The 14203-nt window shown below is 41.9% G+C and overlaps 2 protein-coding genes across 9 annotated transcripts in view; one reads left to right on the plus strand and one right to left on the minus strand.

Annotated features, from left to right (window-relative positions):
* The window catches only part of lyn (LYN proto-oncogene, Src family tyrosine kinase), a 162279-nt gene that overhangs the window by 79192 nt on the left and 68884 nt on the right, over positions 1-14203 (plus strand).
* The window catches only part of ctnnd2b (catenin (cadherin-associated protein), delta 2b), a 79370-nt gene that overhangs the window by 14026 nt on the left and 51141 nt on the right, over positions 1-14203 (minus strand). For 5 of the 8 annotated variants that reach the window (XM_057057509.1, XM_057057503.1, XM_057057504.1 and 2 more), the window contains 5 exons: positions 13377-13620; positions 10698-10754; positions 7625-7757; positions 6304-6517; positions 1067-1253 (listed from right to left, as the gene is read on the minus strand). In XM_057057509.1, the coding sequence (XP_056913489.1) occupies positions 1067-1253; positions 6304-6517; positions 7625-7757; positions 10698-10754; positions 13377-13620 (835 nt within the window). The remainder of the gene's footprint in view (positions 1-1066; positions 1254-6303; positions 6518-7624; positions 7758-10697; positions 10755-13376; positions 13621-14203) is intronic. The other 3 variants (XM_057057510.1, XM_057057507.1, XM_057057505.1) reach the window with 1 other exon arrangement.

Here is a 14203-nt window from a genome sequence, read left to right on the forward strand (position 1 = left end):
AGAGCAGGTGGCCAGCAATACTGCAAACTTGTCATGAAATATTCAATCTTTAATCAGACTCCTAGCATTCCCTAATGAAGCATGAGAAAGATGAATGAGCCCCTGAAGTTTAGCGAGCTCATCATACATAACGCATACATGTGCAAAAATAGAAGCGCCATTTAGCTTTTCACCGAGAGCAGGTGAGCAAAATAAATGTCTCACATATGTCAGCAGACAGACAAACAGACACAAGTTAGCATAAGACGTCCATGGCTGCAATGCCATTCTATTCACACTCAGCCTGAACTCTACTTTCCTGATCATCTTCACCAGAAAACCCTTTCAAACACATGCAAGTGCAGTTTCAGCTGGTCCGTACTGGTCTGTCACTGCTTCACCCGTAGAGAACGTGAAGCAGATGCAACAATGCATGCGTGGCAGGCAAAACACAAAATAGTCTTTACAGCATCTGAGCTGCTGTCCTGACTGATAGTCTTTCCTCATTAAAAAATGGTGTTGGATGTGTCTCTGCTTGATATATTCAAGACAAATGTTACACCCTTTGCCAATGTCACATTAATGAAATATACTGATGTACCCTTGACTTCACTGTGAAAACAAGGGATGGTCTTTATATCACAAGCCTGTGCTCACACACTGATGGCTAAGACACCCGGTCCAACGTGCTCATCAAGAGAGACAATATTTCTGTTCGGTATCTTGCTGAAGGACGCGTAGACCTCAGGTCAGACAAACCTCCACGTCACTGGAGCGACCACTCCTCCTGAGCAGCAGCAGCTCCATCAGCAGGTCAGATGCACCTTATTGCTTCTGCTTTGCTTCAGTGCAAATAAATTTGGTGACAGTTGTGAAACAAATACCACCCAAACCCCAAGAGGAACCATTTTCCCACAAATGGTTGATCCCTCCCGACTTATTATACTTCTCTGGTCTGCCCATGTCCGTGTCCACTGCTCCCAGCATTCGTCGTGTTCCATATGTCAGCCGTGAGATCGTTTGTGTCTGCGTACTGTCTTAGCATTTTCCTTCATCACAATTTCCTTTAAATGAGAAATTTACTGACCGTAAACAGCCCGTGGCATTGCGGAGGACCTGGGAGGAGTGTAGGTGCAACTTTCGGTCTTCTTGAGCATGCGGGGAGGTGTCCCACCCCGAATGGGGGATGATCACAGCATTGGTGAGCACAGCCAGAGCATCCTGAATGATGGGCATCTTCAGCGCATCGCACGAGGACAGATTCCACAGAACACCTGAAGAAGACAGCGTGCAAATTCTAGGTCAAGAGAGAGGAGGGGTTTGCCAAATGAGGTTCAAAAAGAGGTCCATCAGAGACGTCTCTGATGCAGAGATGTAGAATTAGCCCCCAGAATGTCTGCAGGCCATTACAGAGCTACACCACTGACACACAAGCTCACACCAAAATTAGCTCTTTCCAGTCAACCCAGGACAGATTCCACACAGAACCAGCTGAGAAGGAATCCTCAGTTGCGCAGAACTTTCCAAACATGAATCTTTTAGCTTTGGCTTTGTACTCTTACATATTAAAGGCTGGCTGACAGCTGATCCGTTTGTGAAGAGAGATTCTCCTGATCGTATGGACATCATCCCCACATTTAATAATTCACAGTGACCTTCACCGGGCAAAGCATCATGGTCCTGCTATATGTTTGTATCTGTATAACAATGTTTCTCTGTTAGAATCGTATCTGCACGTCCCTATTCTCCTTTATGGCTTTAATTATAGATGTGGTGCAGGAAACACATCCTGATGGCAGACGCATCAGGATTTGCATCAGGTGTTTCCTCTTTAACGCTGCGGCATTTACTCTCCACCCACCCGCTCAGGGTAATTGCAGCTTCTTTATCTGACTTTATAGTTTATATAGATTACTTCTGTGTCAGTGAGCTGAGTGTTTGTGGTCAGATGCACTGTCTAAATGACTCCTAATGGCTTCTGAGCTGCAATTATCTGGGACTGTCACTTCAGCTAAATGTGCGGAGCCGTGTGTGTCACCATGTCTGCTACTGTAGAGGGCAGGGGGTGTTTCCGTGTGGTTTACATTAGTACACACTACACACTGCTGTGAGCTTCTGTGATGAGAGGGTAAATGTCTGTCTGCCTCCACGAAAGGTACAGTGTGTGGACAAATAAACAGATTAGATGTGACGCCTATCCTTTGGCACATTATTACAATTTCCACAACAGGAAGTTACTATTACTATTCCCTTGATGTAATCACCACAGATCAAATCAACACAAACTCTGAGGTAGAAGATTAGCAGCAGCATATTTGCAGTTTAACACTGTGACTGTTGGAGACGGTGACATGTAATCCACGACAGATGATGTCAGGCTGCAGCTGCAAGCATTTATTCCTTTATTGTGAACCAAGGACGCTGTTTACCAGTATCTCTTCCTGCACAGAGGATGACATCATCTTCCTGAGCTGAGACACTTTATCTTTGATCAGAAACACACACACACACACACCCACACACACACACACACACAAAAGCAGTTAATTGCCTCAGCATTACATCATGAGAGCATGGAGTCGGATGGAGGGAGGGGGAATGAATAAGTTGGCTATCTCTTTGTGTCTAAAGCCATTTCCAGCTGCTGGTTTAGATTGTCAGTCGTCTGTCATATTCCCTCACCATCACACTTCTCACATCACTTCTTGTTTGTTCATTTCTGGCATTTTATAAAAGATGGAAAGTTTTCAGTCCACATTTGCCCAAATCAAAGGCCTAAATCTGGACCTAATCCTAGTTGCTATGGTTACCATACAACCCATCAAACATTGTGACACACCGACTGCAGCTCTGAGAGCGTGTGGCTTTGTGGATGATCTACAATTACAGATGCACATCCTAATTCAAAGCTCAACATGTTTTGTGGTGGGTTTTTGCACTATTTCTGATGAATGAAAAGAGTCAGCAATAAAATGTTTACAGTCTTCTACAGGGAGAAAACAAGAATGCAGAATGAGCTCAAGATGAAGAACCTGTCATTCAGCACATAACCAGCACAACACGCTAACTGATAAACATGCTAATTTATCACCACCAACATAGTGGTTCTATGTGAAAGGAAACCTGAGATGTGAGGTTAACACCTGCATATTCATATTGATAAAAATCTCACATTAACAAATTAACATGCTGTAACAATCCTGGACTTAACAAATGGCAAACATATATGACAAAAATGCCTTCTTGTGCTGAAAGGATGGGAGCTGACCCCAGCCAAATGTAGACCGTGCATCATAAATCATCGCTGTTGTATTAAATAATACAGCAAACAGTAGTTTAATTCATTTATTCATTCATTCATTTTCTGTCTATCTGTTTGTCTCTCTTTCGCTCTCTCTCACACACACACACACACACACACACACACACACACACACACACACACACAACGTGGAATCATCTTCACACTAAACATCAGCCTTTACCAACACCTGGTTGTTTTGTGTGGATTTGTGTAGCATTGAAGTCACTAAATGCTTCACTGTGTCCAAACAGGACACAGTGGAGCGTTTACCATGGTAATCACTGTCTGAGCATCTGAATCTGTGGTCACAGCCCTGAACACCTGACGTAAGATCCATCACTGACGGCAGATCTGAACCTCAAGTCACAACTCTTCTCTCCATCAGTCTGTATTCTTTAGTCTTTCAGCCGCAGCCTGTCAGTCTCCATCTTCACGCATAAACTGGATGAGCATCATGACTGGCTTCACCGCAGTAGGGGATCGGAGAAGATCCAACAACACTGTGCAGAATGACACTGATACTTCTGCTGCACAACGTTTGCTTCTGTTTTAATCTTCCTACTTACACATTCCTGGCATATAATGCTACACAAATTGTGCGTAATAAAGCATCATTCTATTGCTTTCTCTGACCTGGTTGAAATCGACTCCAGCTCCTCTGAACCAGATTAGGAATAAGTGGCAGTTGATTATCGGATGATTAACGAACATTTAGACCTGTGCGGCTCACTTGTGAGTCAAGTCCACAGAGTCGTGGTTTTACTGCTGATTATCAAAGTAAATACCTGCTTTTCACTCCCTCTCCATTATCTCCATTCCCATCAAACACTCAAAATGAATTTAATTGGACTTTCTACAGTGATTCTAAACTTCTAATCTCGTCAAGACAGAAGAACCGACTCTATACAGAACTTTCTGCTAACAAAAGTGAGTGAGAGGGAGACAAAGAGAGACAGAGAGTGTAGGGGCGGTTGTGTGTTTTAAGTCTACAGATAGCGAGGACGACAGCTTGACTTCCCACTGTGATCCTGATTCAAACTTCTCACCATGGAGGAAGAGAAGCTGAGATGGAAGGCACTACGGAAAACGACTGGGTGAGCGTGAGCAAAAAAAAGCGGGTGAAAGAAGTAGGGAGGAAGCCAGAGTTATTTCCTCTGGGTCTCCAAGGAAGAGAGGCGAATGTCCAGTCAGTCGTTCAGCTGATTAATTTGTGACAGGGGGGATTTCTGCACTCTGTGCAATGAATTGCTGCTCTAATTTATATGGTAATCTTCTTTAAGACTCTCTCCACATACAGAAACCTTTTATTTCTATCTGTGCTGAGCCTAAACCCTTCCTACAGCCACGACACATGCACATGGACCTGTAGGGTAAACTGGAGCCTGAGTTGGCATAGATGGATCTTATTACCACATATTTGCAAATTTGAAATTTTTATGATTAATTGCTGTCATAACGTATGTGGCTCCTCACTGGATTTAAATGAGTGTTCCACAAATGTTCCTTTCTACCATCTGTGACTTTGCTCCCCAAGGTGTAAATCAGTTTGAACCAGTTTCTATAGTTTCAATGCATCAAACTACTGAAAAGGAAGATGAGGAAGAAGAAACATCCTTTATTAACAACAAGAAGGATTTGAGTCCTCGTTTTACCCACCGTCCTGCACATGCCAAAATTGAAGGTGAGAGTGAGAAAAGCTGTGAATAAACCAATATCTAGCTCAAGGGCACTGTGGGAGTGCTCTCAAAATGTTTCAGCACCTCTCCTGCTACCAGGTCACTTTCCAATGTTTGAAAAGCAACGAGGACCCAAACCAGAAACCCCCAGACTGGGAGCCCAGTCGTTGCTCCAACATTAAAACGCAGCCATGGCTCAGTCAACATAGGTTCATACATGTATGTTTTAATGTCTTCCTCCCACCAAGGAGGCGGTGTAAGAGCTGGTGGTCCGACTTAGCAACATAACTCGGATTTTGATGAAATGTTGCAAATTCACCCAAGGAAGAGCTGATTAAATTTTGGTGATGTTCTAGAATCCAGAGGGACTTTGACCTTCGATCCCTGCTTTGATCTCATAAAGCAAGCTATGTAACCTTATATAACTAATGTTGATATATTACTAATGTTGATATATTACTAATGTTGATATAATGTTGATATATATATATATTCCTCACATAGGTGTTGGCATAGGGTCGCATATTTGTGAGAGAGCAGGATTGTGGAGACTCTGGATAAGCAGTCCGATATTAGTGATTCCAGATGAGGATGCCTCATTCTGTCTAGAAGTAGTAAATTATCTTAATGGCATCATACAAATCGAGCCTGGACTTGAGTCGACTGTATTCTAATTCCCAACCTGTAGACATCTGACTGTTTGTTGGTTCTGCTCATCAGTTACTCTGTGTGACCTGACATGTCATGTCACTGTGCTTCTGCACACCTGCAGGAGATATTTTCATCAGAGAGGGTGCAGGTGGGAGAAATCCATTTTCCCCCATTTAGCTGTTGGATTAAACTGAACCCCAGAGGACTCTGGACTGAGATTAGTTTGAAAATACAGCAGTATTCTTTTTTCTCCAGTCTTGTCTCCCCATCCCCCTACATAGGTTGAATTCCTTTTCCCAAAGCTGCCCTTTGTGAATGCCAATTAGAGAAGTGGTGATGGCATGGCTGCTAATCCACGGCTCTTTTGTGGTGACTTTAACTGCAGATTAATCAATAATGAATACTTTTTAATGTTGTGGATAACATTTGTGTTTACTGAGAGAGAGACATATTTAAATCCCATTAGTAAAATGAACACTTGGAATTCTGGGAATCACAGACATGCAAGCACACTCACACTTGTGCGCAGCCACTTCCTTGTGTGTACTGTTATTATAAAAAAGTACAGAAGTGTACAGCAGTTCTCTGAAATATTAATTCTATTTTGAAAAAATTCTTGACGCCATTCCCGTCAGAGAGCCACAAATACAACAAACAAACAAGGTAAATAATCTCCTGATCTTGTATATTTACCTGTGAGCAGCTCACGGATCTCCACGTCGGTTGTCTTTCGCAGCAGACGCACCAGCGCCGGTATACCTCCGCAGTTTTTCAAGGCTATCTTGTTGTCATCGTTAGCTTTGCCGTACACCAGGTTCCTCAGCGCTCCGCATGAGCTACGGTGCACGTCAGTCAACCGGTGGTCCAACAAGTCCACCAGCAACTGGATGCCACCTTGTCGGCGGATCTGAAAACAGAATGTCATGGAGGGAATAAGCAAAACCTCAGGAACACACGAAAATGTCCTTCCTACTACAGGGAAACACCATAAACACTGTTCTGGGAAACAAGATGGGCCATATATAACTCATTATTCTTTAAAATATTCAGCTGTCAGACATAACCCAGCTGACACAGATCACAAAAGAATTTAGCTTGCACACACTAGTTGTTTGAAGTCCAACTCTAAATGCTATACAACATTATTGAGGACAGCATCAGCGGCAGTCATCAAGCTCCAGCATGTACCCTCCACTCTCTTTTTAATGCCTGTTGGCTGAGTGCTATTTCAGAAACTTTGTTTGCCCTCAAATCCATCATCTGCAGATTAATAAATCCGACTGTGCAATATTAGAGTGACATTGAAAAGATGGATGAAAGCATTTTCGACAAGGCCTGAAGTGCTGAAGGAAAGAAATAGGCTGCAGAAAGGTCTGGCAAAAGAAATGAATAAAGTTTGCTACACAAAATTACATTAAATGTCTAAATAACTGCCTGAGGTTTATATTGAAATAAGTCAATCAGCTTCGTGCAGAGTCCGTTTAAGCTGGAGTCTGGATAATTCACATCAAATCAAAATGGCTGCCCGACCTTGAACACTCCAGTTATGGGTGATTCCATGTCAGTAAACTAAGGAGGAGAGCTCTGCAGATCCTGATGATCCTGACCCACTGATCGTTCAGGAAGAGCAGCATTTGGGTACAAATGCTGGCTATGAGCATGAATCCAGTTTATTCTTGAGATGACAAACCTGAACTTCCAGGGGAAGCTGCTGTAGGCCCATGTCAACACATGCTAAGAGAATGAATCTTAGTACATCTGGGTGATGCTTGGTTGAGTCCTTCTGGAGGGTGTAAACGGCACATCTGGCCTAGTAACCCTTCAAGATTCCTGTGGTCAGGACACATTTGGCTGCTATCATAGCAGGAGAAAAGACATCCTCTGTCCCTGTGCAGATCATCAAACCTCTTGGAACCAGTGTGGTGCTTCAGGAACTTCACCTCCATCATGTTCCTCTGTTGCCACAGTATCAAGACTCTCCCACCAACAAAACGCACGTCTCAAATATCAGTACCTCAGTTTTGATCTTGTTGTCTCCAAAGCAAAGGTGCTGGAGGTAGGCAGCCGCATTGGACTGGACTGAGGGAAACTGATGCTGCAACATCTGGATCACCTCCGGCAACTCGGGATCCCTCCAGCCGAACTCCCTACAGAACAGATACACAAAGAGAACTCCTTATGGCACTTACATGTGTCCAAGTGGGCTCAAGTGTAACGCTGATTACAATACTTCAGTGAAGGGAGAGGGACATGAACCGAAAAGAAAACTTTAAATATCAAGGGCAACAGAAAAAGTCAACATTGACATTTTCCTTGTTTTTTTGTTTATGTCAGTCTGCTGCTCGGATGGAAAGATGGTCATGTGATGTTCCTTCTCTCTCCTAACACGTTCTCGCTGCTGCTACCGCTTACATGTTCAATTCAGATCTTTAATGGACACATTGTGATCCTTGACAAACATGCTCATATACATCTGCATTAGTCTGCTTTGATCTGTTTTATTCTTGATGCTGCAGCAGCTCCATGGCCCCTTGGAGATCATTTTCAGTTAATCCTTCCCTCTCTCTTCTCCCCCCCTCTCTCCCTCACATACACACGCACACATACACACACACACACACACACACACACACACACACACACTCAGTCATCAAAAGCAGTGCAGGAGAGCCAGGATTAGAAAGCTTTTGTTTCTAAGTTTCATAACCAGCAAATGGGATGAAGCCAGTGTTGGAAAATGGGGTGATTTTTTAGAGAAGCAAGAGAGAATTTATTATTTTAATTTGATTTTATTTTACTATTAAAGCATCACTTAAACAATTCCCTTTTGTTGCCTACATGTCTCACAGTTTTTTTTCATTCCCCACAGTGTTACACACACACACACACACACATCACACAGTCACAATGCATCATTGGATAATACTTGTGGACAAACACAAACATGATCAAAGATGGTATCGGCCTGTTTGGGTCATTTTGTGTGTTAATGAGTTGATAAATGTAGCACGTACTGGCTCCCAACCTGCTACATGTTGTAACAGATGATACATGTTGTAACTGAGATGTTACATGTTTTAACAGCCTCCATATGAGACTTTACTACTGCTTTCTCCAGCTTTGATAAGGAATTACAACACAACAAATAATGTTTTACACATGATGTTTTTTGTGATGTGATGCTGTTTCTTCTCTTCCGTTTCCCTTCAGCGATGAAGGCTGTGAAGGGGTTAAAGAACGAGCCCTGCACGTGCACACCCTAGAGGGGTGGGTCCAAAACGGCTCCATAGAGGTTACTGAGATAAAAATATAGTCTCTTTCCCTTTTTTTGTGACTGCTTATGGATCACACACATGCACGTGAAACAGCCAAACAGATGAATAAAACTGATGCTTGCAGATTACAGCACTGGTAGTTCCCATTGGAGTAAAAGAAAGAAAGAAAGAAAGAAAGAAAGAAAGAAAGAAAGAAAGAAAAAAGAAAGAAAGAAAGAAAGAAAGAAAGAAAGAAAGAAAGAAAGAAAGAAAGAAAGAAAGAAAGAAAGAAAGAAAGAAAGAAAGAAGAAAGAAAGAAAGAAAGAAAGAAAGAATGAATGAATGAATGAATGAATTTTTCAGATTCTTGTTTTATTATTTCTGAAAATCTTGATTTCCAAATTTAAATATGATTTTTAGATCAGTAACACATTTTCAGTTATGACGAAACTATCTGGTCTGCTATCTGCATCAAACTAGAAGGATTTAACATACAGGAAAAGACACACATTTGTTTTTCTATTTTTGGGAGGACTTTTACTAGCATAACATCCCTCCAGGCACCAAACCTAAACATCACCACTAAACCCCGACCCCACACCCACCTGTGGACCAGAACCAGACAAAATGTCCTCAGATCTAAAATAATGTCCTCACTTTGTCCATATTCTGGTGGTGCTGCTTCATGTCTCCACTTGTCTATGAGCTGATTCTGTCACCTGCAGACAAATCATTTGCACCCCCAAAGCTGCCTCCAACCTTTCATCTAAACACTGTGTTGGCTGGTTTGCTCAGTCAAAATGACAACACTGGACCCACAGAACCCGAACTATTCAGTGTGAGGGCCATTAGTCCCATCAGCGCATGTTATATACTGTAATTACATATGCATGCAGGCTTCTGTACGTATCCCAGGTGCTGCTTTGTCTTCTAGCATCAAAACTGGATCATTAAACATCAAAATTCAGCTTGCTTAGGTGTGGTTCTTTATTAAGAATTTCAGCAAATACTCAGTAAATATACATAGCATCCCAGTCACAAACTACCTGCTGGCTGTGTGTGTTGTTGTACTTGTTACATATTGGTGGGGACATTTTTTGGAATTGGGGACATTTGGTTGGTCCTCACAACTTTAAAGGAGTTTTGGGGGCTTAATTCATGTTTTAAGGTTTGGGATAGAATTGGGTTTAGGTCAGGGTTAGGGTCTGGGGCTGCAGGAGCTGGGAAATTGCGTTAAGCTGTGCTTATGTTCTCACAAAGATAGAAGTACAAGGATGTGAGTGTGCGTGTGTGTGAAGGCAAACATTAGCACATTAGCTGAACATGTGGGTGGAGGATCTAAATGAAAGTTGCTAATGTTGGTCAGCAGCAGAGATGAGTAGATCGATACCACCAGATCAAGAAAGAATGACGCCAAAACAAAGAGCAGAAAAGCTGATGAAAGGACCATGATCCATGTTTAGAAACCACCAGCACACACAGTGAAGACAAATGGACCCACACAGATACAAAGATGGGGTATGAAGAGAACGAGCACATCATGTTCTGCTGTGCTGGTATGTGCTTCCTTTGACAAACACTGAATCATCACGTTTCTGTTGCTACCGTGTGTTGAAGAGTATTATATGTACATTTTTTTATTGTCTGTATGCAGCAAAGATATTTGTTTTCAGATGTTTAAGTAAAGGTGAGGCCTGTTCAATAGTGGGTGACATGTCATGTTTCTGCGAACGTCTGTGTCTGACGCTGGCTCAAGATGGAAAGATTCAGTGAATGACACAAAGGGAAGAGAGATAGACAGAGAACATATGTATAAATAAATATTTGCATTACTTTGTCATTCTTTGCTCGGCTTGATTTTGATTCCACACAAGGAATTCTGGGTCGTACCTATCGAGGGGGGACAGGCAGAGAGAGAAAATACAGAGGAATTTGTTGGCTGTCTGCTGGCACATTTCCGTCAGTAAAACTCACATTAGTGACGATCAGAAATAGAAATCAAAATGTAGCCACTAAAGCGTCCTTTTCTCTCACCAGCTAAGAATGTGGGCAGGGTGAGCAACATGCAGGAGCAGGTGGGTCGATGGGTCGACGTGTGAAGAGAGGGTCATTTATTTATCATGTGTGCGTGTTGGAAGACCAATAAAACCTTTACAGCCGTAAAGTACATAATTGCACTTTCATCCACCTTTCAGTTTGTTATTTTGGGGGGAGGGCCGTTAGTCACAGCTCTTAATTGAGCCCACAGAGGAGAAATCCACATGCGTGTTTATGGACGTGTTAATGTGTTTTATCTCACATAAACAACAGCTGTTCTGGAGGGGGCAAACTGCTGTTTCATCTGTTCAAGACATGATGGATCTGGTTTGTGTGCTGAGAGCTTTTCGGCTTTTCACAGTAGTCATCCTTAATAATATTAAAATTACTACTACTACTACTACTACTACTACTACTACTATGTAAGAAGTAATACTAATATTACTAATAATAATAATAATAATAACAACAACAACAACAATAATATTAATAGGAAATGTGTGACTAATCTGTGACTAAATAAGCTCATTTTATACTCCCCTTTAAAAGTCTGATTTCCCCTTGTTCTTTGGTATTTTAAATCATTTTAATAAATGTACCAATTTTTTACACTAAAATTAAAGTAAATATGCTGAAATATGAGTATGAGACTACATCCTGTAATGGTATTATTGGAACCATTAGAGGAGATCACATCAACTATGTCTTTAATGGAAGAGGATTTATGCCCCAACTTAATTTTAAACTGGTAAATTATTATAAAAGAGACTAAATTACATCTGGTGCAGTATAATATGCTAAATAAAGTAGAAAATAAACTGGAATTCTAAGTATCATGTCCTTAATTACAAACCAGTGAATTATAAGCACTTCTAAAATGCATTTAAGTCCATGTTATTTATATTGAATCATGAGAATAATGGGCTATTTACTTATATCTGGCTGACTAACATCTGGTTGGGTTTGTGTTTGAATCAGGAGCTTGGTGGTGACACTTGATGTTCTACAAATCCCACAAAAACAACATAACCAACAAAATTATCTATATATAAAATAAGGATAACTGACATTGCATCCACGACCTGCAATGTGGAACATACCCATTACACCAGCAAGAGTACTGGGAATCCAGGCCTCATTATTGGGTATTATCCACATTTTTTACATCTATCTAGACTATCTTGAATTTGTTGGGTTTAAACTCTTTGTGGGATTTGCAGACACAAGAACGAGTTTAAATGCAAACAAGTGTTTTTCCCAGAGCTGCCAGAAGAGCAGCAGTGCCGCAGTGGAAGGTCAACGTCCCTCTAGGGATCTGTCCTTGGAAGACCCTCTTTTCAACACAACACAGACAACAGGCCGATGCAGTGTTCATGTTTGGTGAAATAAATAATGCCATGCATTGCAAGACCTTCACATGATGTTGAACAGCGATGCACAGATGATACCACAATGATACCAAAGACTGAACCAACACATGTGACAAGTACTAATAGAATGGCTGGAAGAGAGACCAATGATGACAGAAAGAGAAGTCCCTGAACTACACACACTTGTCTTCTGGTCGGTGGTCAGGGTCCAGCTTTCTGTAAAGCGCCTAGAGGCCATTTTGATTGTTACGGACACCACAGCTTTAATTAGGCTGCTATATATGACAGTGGTCCTTTGCAGCCAAAAGCCAATGCAAATAAAGACAGAAATGTATTCAGTCTAACATAGCAAAAGTAAAATCTACTAGACTATCTGTTTTATTTCCTCATGATAGTATAATAATGACCATGTGTTTGTGCTTGAAAGGACTTAATGGCTCCAAGCTTGATTAAATACCTGTGACCATGAAAAGTTTCACACACACAGTCTGCGTGGTTGCAAACTACTGCACAGATGATGTGACGCAGACCTTTCAGTCAGAACCATTTCCGATGTGGACCTCATAATGAAAAAGCATTTAACTATGTCGCCATCAGCATCTAAAGCTGTTCCACCACGCGGTGCATTCAGGTCAGAATAATGGAGGACACTCTGGAAGGATTCTACCGTACTGGGTGTGTGTTCTGGAGTTCATCTAATTAGCAACAACAGCAATGAAGTTACACAAAATGGCTCTGTTAAAAAAAAAAATTGAGTTACAAAAAAGATCACACAAACTCAGCAGCAGCACTGACTGTGCGACTAATTCAGCTAGCATGTCAGCATGAACTAATTGTCTCATAAAGTGATAATTGTCCATCAGAACACATTGCATCTCTTTCAACCATTAGGTACTGTGGTATTTAATTATTCCATGGTTGACAAAGGACTAATATATACATTCATTATTTGAACATTACTGAACTCTAGTGAACCACAGCCCAAACCTGAGGGTGACATGACTTATTATTTCTTGTGTAGTGGTGATCAATGTGGTGAATCTGGCTGGTCATCAGCACATTCAGTGAAAGTGGCGAGGTGAAAACAGGGTCTTAGTCTCCTCACCTTGGGTCCTTCTGGATACTGTCCACTGATGGAGACCGTCCCAGAGTTGCCTCGGGGGGCAGAGCAGGCCCTGATTTGCTGTAAGGCGACTCGGTGGACGGACAGAACTGCAGAGTTCGGTATGGATTAGCGTAGTCACCTGCCCCAGCTCCTGTGGCAAAGCTTCCTCTTTGAAAGGTGCCTGTGGTACTCTGACTTCCTGTTCTCTGCAGGGGGATCGGGTCAACACTGGGGGAAGGTGGGGCTAAAGGAGGAAGAGGAGTGTAAGGACAGAGCAGATAGTTGAGGACTTCCTGGTACAACTGGTTGACTACTAGGATTGATGAATTTGAGGAACGGCAGGGGATAAAGATGCATGAACACCAGGAGAAGGAGAAAAGCAGAATACCAGTACCAATGCCACAGGGGAAAGAAAAAAGAAAAACGGAAACCTTGTGAAATAACCATGCAGAGAATAAAACTGCAGCAAATAAGGGGAGGTGAAATATTTCTGTACATTTGAAAATAAACCAATGACAGCTGGTCTTCTTGGTGATTGTACCTCACTAGTCAGACCATGATCCTCTGAAAGGACAACCCTCAGGCATGCTGTGATCTAGTCTTCGCATCACATCTGCTGGTGCTAATATATGCATTACAACTAAATTCAATTCTCTTTGTATATATTTAAATTCTAAATGTGTCTCCAGTCCACATGCACAGACTCAGAGAGCAGGAATACACAAGTAAGGAAGAAGGACAGTGGCTAAAAAAAAAGTAAGAAAATAAAAAGCACCAGGGCTCTGTGGAACCATGCTGGCACATGTTTGACATGGCTGTCCTGGTCT

This window comes from Takifugu flavidus, chromosome 15 (assembly GCF_003711565.1).
Source record: "Takifugu flavidus isolate HTHZ2018 chromosome 15, ASM371156v2, whole genome shotgun sequence".
NCBI classification, from domain to species: domain Eukaryota; kingdom Metazoa; phylum Chordata; class Actinopteri; order Tetraodontiformes; family Tetraodontidae; genus Takifugu; species Takifugu flavidus.